This window comes from Gobius niger (assembly GCF_951799975.1).
Source record: "Gobius niger genome assembly, chromosome: 20".
Classification (NCBI taxonomy): domain Eukaryota; kingdom Metazoa; phylum Chordata; class Actinopteri; order Gobiiformes; family Gobiidae; genus Gobius; species Gobius niger.
The window spans coordinates 18,696,840-18,707,774 of record NC_136871.1 but is presented as its reverse complement, the minus strand read 5'-3'; the positions used below and the strand labels follow the sequence as shown (position 1 = coordinate 18,707,774).

Sequence of the window (10,935 nt, the reverse complement as noted above, 5' to 3'; positions counted from 1 at the left end):
CAAGCGGGCCTCCCCACGGGGGGCGCCTGGGATAGCAGTGGGAGCCAGAGCTTAGCTTTGTCCGAGGGTCAGGTCATAAGCCATATTATTGAGCAAATGATATGGTTAAAAATGATGAAATAGGACTGAGGATGGACAATGGGTGCATTAAACACACCTAAATGTTTTTTTTTTACATATGTATATTTCTTAGCAATTATTTTCATGTTTTGATACATTTGTGGAGGCCATAGTTTTGTACTAGGGTGGTCCGGCCCGACTACAGTGGGTATTGGGGGGGGGGGCTCTGTGAAGGAGGTGAGTGACAGGGGAGCCAAGCTCACTTCCATCAAGGGCAGCACAGCCCACACACTGCACGGGACTATAGAGGAGCTGAGCAGCTCTTTCAGTGGAAGAGGTCCTTGAACAGGTCCTTCATCTCCACTGCTGTCAGACTGTATACTACTATAAAGTAACATGTGCAATAACCCCTTTGCAACAATACATGCAATAATCTCTGTATCTACGTCACTTTATCAACCACTCACACTATGACTGTAAACCTGCACTGCTAATACTAACATTTGTTGTTATAGTCTGTTAATTTATTTTCACTGTTTATACTTTTTGCCACCTTAAAGTTTGTGGTTGTCATTGTATAAAAGATCTATTTATTATTTAGTTGTTTGCACATTTCCGGTCTATCCTGCACACTGTGTTTCTGAATGTACCAAGTGAATTTCTCCATTGTGAGATCAATAAAGGCTTATCTTATCTTCAAGGAAAAGAGGTTGGGAACCACTGTCTAAGTCTAGAGCAGTCAAGAGCATTAAGTAGTTGCCTCTTCTATATTTCTGGCTTCTATCTCCTCTGTCCTCGACTTCCTACTGCCCCCAACCCTAGCTAATCGTTCCTCCTCTTTTTTCTCTTTGTCCAGCAGGTGATAGTTGAGACCCATTCCTACGAATAGGAAAACACTGGATACAACCAGGAGGATTCCACAGATCTGGTATGTGTACCTATAATCGCCATAGATGTCTTTGAACTTCCCTGGAAGAAAAGAGAGACACAAGCTTAGGTGTTGTTAGGTACAGCGTCTTAAAATGTTGTACATACATTGTGCTCAGGATGAATGCCTTCATAGAGAGAGAGAGAGAGATTGCCCAACAGTCACTCAATCCTGAACTATTAGGTGATTGAGTTTTAAAGTCAATCTGGGCACTAAATTAGTCATCATTATAGGGAAATATATTCAGCACTCAAACCTCTTTACATCAAGGAACCACTTACCCATTTATTTATTTTGATTAATTAATTTGTTTAGGTCAGTGAATGTTAATGACTCATGCATGTAAACACACCATTCCAGATTGTTACCATGAGCTAATTTGCATCCGCTGTCTCACACTACTACTCTCAAACACACTCACATCTATCCGGGCCTATTGTACATGCTTTTAGTGGAGGGGGAAACTGGAGTACCGGAGGAAACCTACGCAGACATGGGGAGAACATGCAAACTCCACACAGAAAGGCCCCGTCCAGGTGGGAATCGAACCCAGGACCTTCTAGTTGTGAAGCACAAGCGCTAACCGATACGCTACCGTGGAGCCCATTCACTCTCTTATTCATACAGTAGGCAGGATATGTGAAATGTCTTGCCAAGGACATAATAACATTGTGCACCTGCCTGGGCCGAGATTCAAACCGGCAATAAGAAGACCTACTCTACCATCTGTTGCACCATCAATGCCTTACATACTTGCCATACTTGCTAAATACATGGTAAATTATTTTTTACTCCTTTTACAACTTCCTAAAATGTGTATTGAATAGAAAGCTTTTAATGGCTTAAAAAAAAAACTTTAAAAGACTTTTGCGTAGGGTCAGCAAGCTTTCATAATGTGGCTACCAGAGGTGTACCTGGGATAAACAATACCCTTTACCCCCAAGACGCCCGTGGTGAATACTTACCAAGCAGTGGGGGCCCGAGCAGCACAGGACCACACTCAATAATGGTGACCAGCCCGACGGCACTGGAGAAACGCTGTGTCCCTACCAAGTCCATGAGGGTCTCAAACAAAACAGCACTCAGCCATCCAAAGGCAAAGCCAAAGAACATTGAATAAATAATGAAACCTTTGTAGTCTGTCGATATGGGTGCGCAGAGATGGCACACTCCATTGTACAGCACTGAGGCGGCGAAGAAGTACTGCACTCTGGGGCGGATCCACTTGGTGTTGGCTAACATACCCATAGACGGCCTTGCCACCATGTCCACAAAAGCCAAAGTAGACAGCAGGAAGGCAGCCTTTTCTTTCGGGATGTGGATACTCTTTGCATAATTACTGAGAAACACAAGGGGGGTAAAAAGGCCAAAAAACATGATGACATTGCCCATGATGTAGAGCAGGAACCCCCTGTGTTTGAACAAGGATAAGTCAATGAAGCTGTTAACTCTCTGCATGCAGGTGCGCCTCTCGCTGGTCTTCTCTGGAGGTGTGGGTTTGGGTCCAATAGGGCGCATAAGGGCACCGGCAACACAGCAATTGAAGAGAAGACCACCCAGAATCAAGAAGCTCCCCCTCCATCCAAACTTGTCAAAGAACCATGTGTTTATAGGGGCCAAAGTGGAGAGGAAGACCGGGCTGCCAGCCATAGCAAGTCCATTAGCGATAGGCCGTCTCTTGTAGAAGTACTTCCCAATCATAGTGAGAGCAGGGTTCAGATTGAATGCAAGGCCCAAACCTAAAAAATATCATCATAAGTTAGCAAATAATATAACATTTTTGTACAAAATCTTCAAATTGTCTGTTAATCTGAACCAATTTTGCAAATTAGCTGCTTAACACCTTTTTTCACATTTTTTCTAGTTAGGCAATACCCAAATCTAAAAGCTTCTGGGAAAAAAAGCAACAAAAACGAGAAGAAAACGAGGATGAAAATGCAATAGTGCCGCAATGAGAGTTTAGCAAAAAAAGTGACAAAAATGTGACCAAAAAAAGCGATGAAAGTGCAAAAAAGCCACAAAAAGGCAACAAAAGAGCGATAAAAAATGTGGAAAAAGTGACAAAAAGCTACAAAAGAGCAACAACATAAGTAGCAAAAGAGCAACAAAAAATAAAAAAAATGTGACAAAAACACAGCAAAAAAGTGACAAAAAAGCGTTAAAAGTGAGAAAAAAATGGACAAAAACTAAGATGAAAAAGAACGTGAAAAAAGTGACGGCAACAACACAAGGAAAAAGTTCAGTTTTGATCAGTTTTGTAGGTCTTTCTAATGAGGCACCACACTGTTGCCCTCCAGTCGAGAAGCTTTAAAATTTGGTTTAAGCCGAACTGGAGAAAATGCACTGGGTTAAGGTGAGGGGGTAAGAGGTTAAACAACTTTATTAAACGCTTTTTTGTTTTAACTTGAAAAAATCCCAAATAGTACCTCCAACGACACCAATACAAAAGTACAGAGCCTCCACGGAATTGCAAAAGGAAGCAGCAATAAGGCCCAGTCCAGACAAGCATCCCCCAGCCATCATAACAGGACGACTCCCATATTTATTAACCAGGATACTGCTGAGTGGACCTGAAAACAAAAATAACAGACTGTATTGGAGACATCATGCTGAATAAAAGATAAATAAAAACCTTACTTAAACATTACTCCATTCATCCACTAGAGGGCGCAATTGTCATTCAAGTGACTTACCTTTCCTGCTAACATACATGTCAGTGCTGCACTGCAGTAGATTATAATATTTCTGAAAAAGTGAGTATTTGGTTCAGACCTTAATAAAACTACAATTGGTAACTGGCTTATTTTCAGTTCTTTTGAATAATTAGCACTAAATGGTTATTAGTAAAATCATTGGCGTTTGTTTGGAATTTGCATTGGGTTACAAAAGTTATTTTGATCTTTATACAGAAATCAAGTAGAAAAAAAGAAAGAAGAAGAAAAGATCGACTGATAATTTAAGAAATAATTTCATTGGAAACATTGGAAAATCACCATGACTTTGCAAAGATGACAAATATAATCCTTGTCTATGGCCTACAACAATTCGCCTAAATAAGTTTGGGGATCCTCACTGAAGACATTCTTGCCTCGCTGCCAAATCTCTGCACCGTCCAATAAAACTAAATGGAAACTGACAGTTTTTGTTTAGGGCTTGTCCAGACTCATTTGCTAGTATGGAGCGAGACAAAGGGCTTTTAAATTGTAATGCAGCAAGTCTCTGCACTGACAATGAGTTCTTTCCTTTCACGTTGCAGAGAGAGTTCCTTTAGATAAAAGGGTTGAAGATGAACCAATGTACAATATTATGAGCATAATGAATGAAAAAATGAAAGACGAGAGGCTTGTTAATAGACATTACCTGACAGTGTGCGGTGAATGTCAAACCTACAGAAGAAATATACTGCCATCCTCTCCCATTGCACTCACTTATTTCCCCCGTGCTTGCTAATCACCATGCAAGGCTTGCTTGAGTCTGTCCAAATGAACACTGAACTGTTTGCGTTTAATTAACGTAGCACTATAGGTGCTAAGTCATTTAGATTGCATTTTCGGAGGAATGCAAGACTGAGAAGAACACCAAATGTAACAAACCAACTGAAGAAGTTGAATTGACAGTTTTGCATGTCTTTAGTGTGTACATGCAGCATGGCAGCTGAAGGTGAGGGATATGTGTCGCTGAACAATAGGTTGCATTGATTTGCAGATGGAAAGTGCAGTGCTTCCGCTGAACTGTAATCAGGGCTTAACTGCATTGTAATGATCACGTTCTTACCATGCACTCTTAGTCTTAAGAGGTTTAGCAGTGTGGCCAATGTATGTTATAGTGTGCAAGTGCGTCCTTTACAGTTTTGCAATACAGATGATCGATTTGAGTAGAACAGTTTTCAATAGTTTTTTAAATTGAAATGAAACAAGAGCAACTTCTTTTACGAAAACTAAGCTTGACAATACAAGATTGTTCCCACGTAAATAATATAAATCACATTCTCACAGTCGCTAAAGTAAGTTATCCCATAAATACATAAAAATCTAAATAGTCTAAAAGATGTTTGCAAGCACATGTTCTCATTGTGGAATGAAGCTAGAGGTAATTGATGAACACATGAAGCTGTTCCCCTGTGCAGCAGTTTTGTTTGTATGATGTTCATATCCTTGTTTTACAGCAAGAGGGGCAAAGTAAATGTACTTTTCGACACTTGGACAAAACACTGAAGAGCCACTTTGTGATAAACACTTTGCTCATGAATGAAGCCTTATCATCACCCAACTGGGCTAACCTGTATGGCATTACACTGTCTCTGAGCCATCTCATCTGAAGCCTCCCGAGGGGTCTCTCAGAATACGAGGAAGAACAAGTAGCCATTGTAGAGGACAGATAATGTATCACTGTCAGTATAAAGACATTAATTAGACATTGAGTTGCTCCAAATTTGCAGACTATTGGATATCTGAGCATAAGGCTTACCTCAACCTTCACAGTGGGCAGTAATAGACTCCCGCTCCCAGACGTGCTAAATGCCATGTCCTTGCATAAACTGATCGGTCATAACAGTTTGTCCACTAAAGGTGAAGAGACAAGCATGAAGCCAAACAAGAATTAACCAGTAATCTGCAGCTAGAGAACATTTTCATCACAGCTATCATTTGGCTATGTTCTTAAAAACAAAATATTGTGTGTGGTTTTAGGATGCTGTGGCCAGTACCTAAACGACCCACATGAAGGGGCAGAGGGCAGAGAGACCAATCCTCAAGTCTGCAGGTAGTTATTTCTGCTCTGGTCTCCTGTTGTTGTGTTCTTAGCGAAATCACTTCACCCACCTTTTTCTTTGAATAACTCCCCAAGAAGAAATGTGTTCTATATTTGTGTCATCACTCACCTCCACCATACATGACGGCGAGCATGATTGAGGAGATCCATGACACCTGACTGCTGCTCACGTTGAAAATCACTTCAATCTCTTTAAAGAAGACAGTGATGGACTTGGGGAAGGCGTACGAGAAGCCAATGGAAATGAAGGCACCGACGACCACCATCCATCCCCATCCTCCCTCGGGTGGGGTGTAGCCCATCGGACCACCAGGGGCAACGGGCATCTTCTTTCACAATCTCTTCTTGGACACAGATAGCAATGTGAAGGCCTGTTTAAGAAAAGAAGGCGATAGGTTAAAAAGTTGTGTGTATTTGTTCTATCAAGCAATTTCTCATTTGCTGCTCGCGTAGATAGATGCATATCCCGATCCAGATTTGGCCACATACATAATGTTCTTTCAAATTATCTCCCCCGGGGAGATCGGGCCACAAATCCAAGTTCTCTGATAACTCAGGGCTTCACTTGAGAGAGGGGCATGATATAGTGTTTTGCACTTGGAGTGGACTTGATTTTGGTTGATGAATTGGCTTAGCGCTCTGAAAACTTATTGCATACGCCAGGGCTGTGCAGCGAGTGGTGAATATTTAATGTGTTAAAGAACTTTGCTTATTGAGCTGGGATGTTAGTGGCTTCTCTGCGACTATAAATATGCAGCTCGTGTTATTTCTGCTAACACGCCAGACAATGAAGGTGAGAATATATGCGTGGTTGTCACGCACATTAAAACTATGTGTGCCTTTTTAAATAGGCGGAAAATATTTCGCTGTGATCATATGAAGACATTCCAGTAAACACACTTTTGAGGTTGAATTTTTTCACTTTTGCGAAGTGTAAATTTGAGTGTGTCTCTGGTAAACCAAGCTCAATAGATCGTTGTGAAGCTTGAATACTTCCTGGACAAATGAGAGCCTTCACAAACAAGCTCAATGGATATTGCAAAGGAGGTTCAAAACACTGAAAAGGAATAAAGGATGGTAGCAACAGTCCAGCTTGGTTTTCCAACATGCTTTCTAGAGATAATAGCAATTTATGAACATCGGAGCCTTTTCCTTAGTTGATAACGATTTATTGTACTGTCAAGGCAACAGAGACTATTTTCAATTTGAAGCTAAAGCTGTTTTTTCCACTTGTAAGAAATGAAATCAAAATCAAATGACAAATGGCTATGTCAGTCTAGTAAAGACAGACAGAGTTCATGACAAAGATAAAAACTAATGTTATGCGATGAATAAATGGGTCATATTAACAAAGGATCGGTTGTTAAGTCACTCAGTGGAGACAAAAGTAGCTTCAAACTGAGGCCGTCCTTTGAGTTTGGGAGAAGCAGACAAATTGGAAAAGAAACCCTGGCCAACTGCCCCTGTCTGCAAAGGCCTATATAGAGCAGGCTAAAGTGAGCGTCAGTGTCATCTGATGACATACATGTTAGCACAATGCATTGGAATGAAAGCACCGTAGCCACACTTTGAAAAGGTTACAATCCTGGATCTGAACCAACTTAGTGCTCCCTGGACCCTTACTGTGATACTTATAGTAACATCACGTTATTTCTGGCTGGCAACCTTTACAATGAAAAAAAAATAAAATGTGTGGCTTATATTTCCGTATGTAGTGCAATTGCGAAAGGGCTGAAAAAAATGACATGAACTAATACAATTTAAGAACATGTAGAGATCTAAACTGCAGAACATTTACAACAAATTCCAAATATGTGAGGAATATTGCTGCCCTAGTTTGCAGGAATGGCATTTTGAGCTGGGTGATCATTTTCAAAAGCAACTGACTTCAGCAAATTACTCATATTTACATTTCCAATTGTGTGTATTTTCCTACAATGCACTGCTTTAAGCCACTCTTGACCCCAGCTACCCTTCATCATTTATTAGATTCAGTATTGCGCTTGATCAATTATGGATGAGAAGCACATATTAGATTATTTGCCTAGAAAAATTATACATTGTTCGACGCTGACAAACCAATTCATCATAAACTCTGCTTACAGTATCATTATTTTTGAATAGACGTCATGCCAGTCCAATAAAAAGTACTTTTGTCTTTGAGCATAAGTTAAGCATCTTACCTTTAAAGAGGGAACAGGCTCACAAGCTCTTTCAAATCAGTCTGCTCTAACACACTGCAGACTTCATTGGTTTGGACTGAGCATCTCTGAATATGTATGAAAAGAAAAAAAAAAAAAATCACAACATATGTTTCTCAGTAGATATTCCAAGAAGTGATCTGTGTCTCCAAATCTGCTGCGACACCCCGAAAGATGCCAGTGGCGCCGCAAAATTCTGATTCAATCAAAGTTCAGCGAGCCAAGTTCGAAAGTTAAGTTCATTTAGTGTCAGGATTAAGCAGTTTCCCGGGCACTGCCACACTAAATAGAAGGGTCAGTCTAGTTCTTATTGGCTGTGGGAGAGTCCATTGCCATGCCCCTCTACTCTTTCCCCTCCCCTTTGTCATGAGCTCTACCCATGCACACAGAATAAGAGTGATTTCGCCATAAAACTTCATGAGAAACCAAGAGGATATTGCGCTGTGTCTGTACTCTGGGAGATAAGATGCATTTCCTTTACAGGGAAATTTATCAATACTACTTTGTATTGAAACTATGTGAAGTTTGTGTACTGCTTTGTGTACCCAAAAGACAAATTTTGAACACTTTGAGGTCAGCTGTTGTTGAGCCTTTCCCCTCATTCTCAGAGGAATATAGAAGAGTTGTATTAGCACTTGAGAAAAGAAAGTGTGCTCAAGGGTATTTCGTTTTGTGTGGCTTACGTCTTTGTTATGTTGTTTTATGTTCCCCTTATTGGTCAAAAGAGATTGCAACAATTGAATGAATCTGAAGACATAACGGAGTAACTATCCTTCATTCGTTTAATTTATAGTTCTCTCTGATGTTTCAGCTCCAACTGGTCCTGATCAAACACGTAGCTCAAGATCTGGATCGGGATCCCAGGATTCTGCATTGCGGGTACCCAAACCTATTCTTTCAGTAAAGGACTGTTCATTTGTTTATAGTTCATTTGCTTGTGTCAGGCTATTACTTCCCTTACGTAAATGATTGTACTGGCCATGTCTGTTACACGTAAAGCCTCTGTAGATCTACGTCTGCCTGAGAGATCATGCAAAAATAAAGAGTCAGGATTACGTTCAGGAGCATCATTTCCCAGAGTACGCCCAAAGAGTCCAGGACAATGGGTGTCTCTCCGATGACTGCGGCCTACGTGTCGACCTGATCGTTCCCTCCGCACTGCTCTAATCCTTTGAAATATTTGTGCACTGGAGAAGGCTGTGCGGCCATTTAGACCTGCTTAGTCAGGCCTTTAAATACAGCGTATAGACCAGGCACAATATCTGACACCAGACATATTTCTCTGTGTAGGCAAAGCTATGCCACAACCTAACACCCTCATTGAACTTTGGCATAACCATTGCATGTCATGTAACTGTTTATGCTGCTCTTATTGGTTATTGTGTACACGTGGGCTCAACTAGTAATTGTGCTACTTGAAAATAATAACCAATAATAATAATAATAATAATAATAAGCAAGCACCTATGTTTGTTCTTTTTGTGTACTGTATATTTGTGAGCTTTATTTTCCACAGACATATGGTCCAATCTTGAATCAGGTGTAATAATATAAAAAGGAGTTTAACAATCCACTGCGCAACAAAAGGACCTGTGTTAATGTTATATACAGTTTATATTTCCTTACTGAGATTCTTATTTAATTATTATTATTATGTAGAATATGCTGTTAACTAGCTTGTACCTGATTAGGCGGCTTAACCATTAGTTTAGCTGTCGGACGTATGGCTTCCATAGTATACTAAGCTGCAGACCTATGTTAATCCTCACATGTTTTTGAACTTGCAACCTTGCTGGAGCCTAAACTGTATTTTTAACAATCAGATATCATACAGATAGGTGTTGTATAAAACAAGACCATTAGCAATCTCAGGAGTGCAACCTAATAATAAACAAACAAGCATATCTTTACTTCGTAAGTGCACGCTGCCCTCGGAGAAATGGCTGGGTCAAATTTCCTGCTGTCACTTTTGGCCTGGGTAACATTCACCCAGAGGTCAACTTTGAAGTTGTGCAGGTTCATGTGAAGGTCACGTTTAGGGCACAATGTAGCCAATGCTAATTAAGTGCAGAGACAAACATCTCCTGCACTTATCCACTTTCAGCTGCTGCAACACTACCTCAGATGTAACACATCCTGATTTGGACCCATTTGACTATAGGTCAAGCAGTAAAAAAACATGTTGCTTATCTGTGTGCTGTGTGGAATTGTATTAATGTGTGCCAGGTATGATGCATTTCAACTTTAGGACTTCACTGACATTATTGTCTAAGCCTGTCTTGAGCTGCTGTACATTTTTCCTGACTGAGCAAGATAAAACGTCACACAAAGCCACGGTTATGGGGTGTAGGCCTTTAGTGTGATATTTTTCTTTTATCTTTTGCCAGTGTTGTCAGTCACACAGTGGGATTTCTAAAGCCATGGAACTGTCAAAAATTACTTACACACAACACAGATTATTAAGGTTAAGGTTTATTTGTCATTATACAACAACTGTACTACGAAATTTGTCCTCTGCATTTGAGCTAACCTTCAATGCTGCTGGGGCAACCCGCCAGGAGCAGGGGGCAGACGTGTGAGGCGCCCGGGGACCCGTCTCCAGATGTCGAGCCAGTCAAATGGTCTTCTTTGCTTTAATTTCACTATTGAAGAAATGGAGTATGTTGATGTAATTCTTTAAATTATTAATTACGATGTGAAAGTCAGTGGGTCGCACAATAGAGGAGATCAAAAAGTGTAACACCAAAGGCTTGTTTGATAAAATTCCTGGGTCATGTGAGCTTTGTTTGGGTCTTTTGTGTTGTTTGCAGGCCCCCTCCCTCCATTCCACTGGTGTTTCATACAGTCAGATCATACGCCCATATGCTACTTCAAGCACTGCATTGTACTGACATGTATCCGGCTACAAAGTATACTTCCTGACAGAGCCTCATACTCTACACTTCACGCTGCGCTCAGCCAAGGAACAGGCTTGCA

General features: G+C 40.7%; 1 protein-coding gene across 1 annotated transcript; it reads right to left on the bottom strand.

The window, feature by feature from the left end:
* Positions 1 to 596: 596 nt before the first annotated feature.
* On the bottom strand, positions 597 to 8,234 carry slc16a1a (solute carrier family 16 member 1a). The gene is made up of 5 exons (XM_079579506.1): positions 7,942 to 8,234; positions 5,868 to 6,129; positions 3,415 to 3,558; positions 1,954 to 2,727; positions 597 to 1,029 (listed from the first exon to the last, which is right to left on the bottom strand). Exons 2-5 carry the CDS (start codon positions 6,082 to 6,084, stop codon positions 809 to 811), a joined length of 1,356 nt encoding a protein of 451 aa, XP_079435632.1. The 5' UTR covers positions 6,085 to 6,129; positions 7,942 to 8,234; the 3' UTR covers positions 597 to 808.
* Positions 8,235 to 10,935: the final 2,701 nt, after the last annotated feature.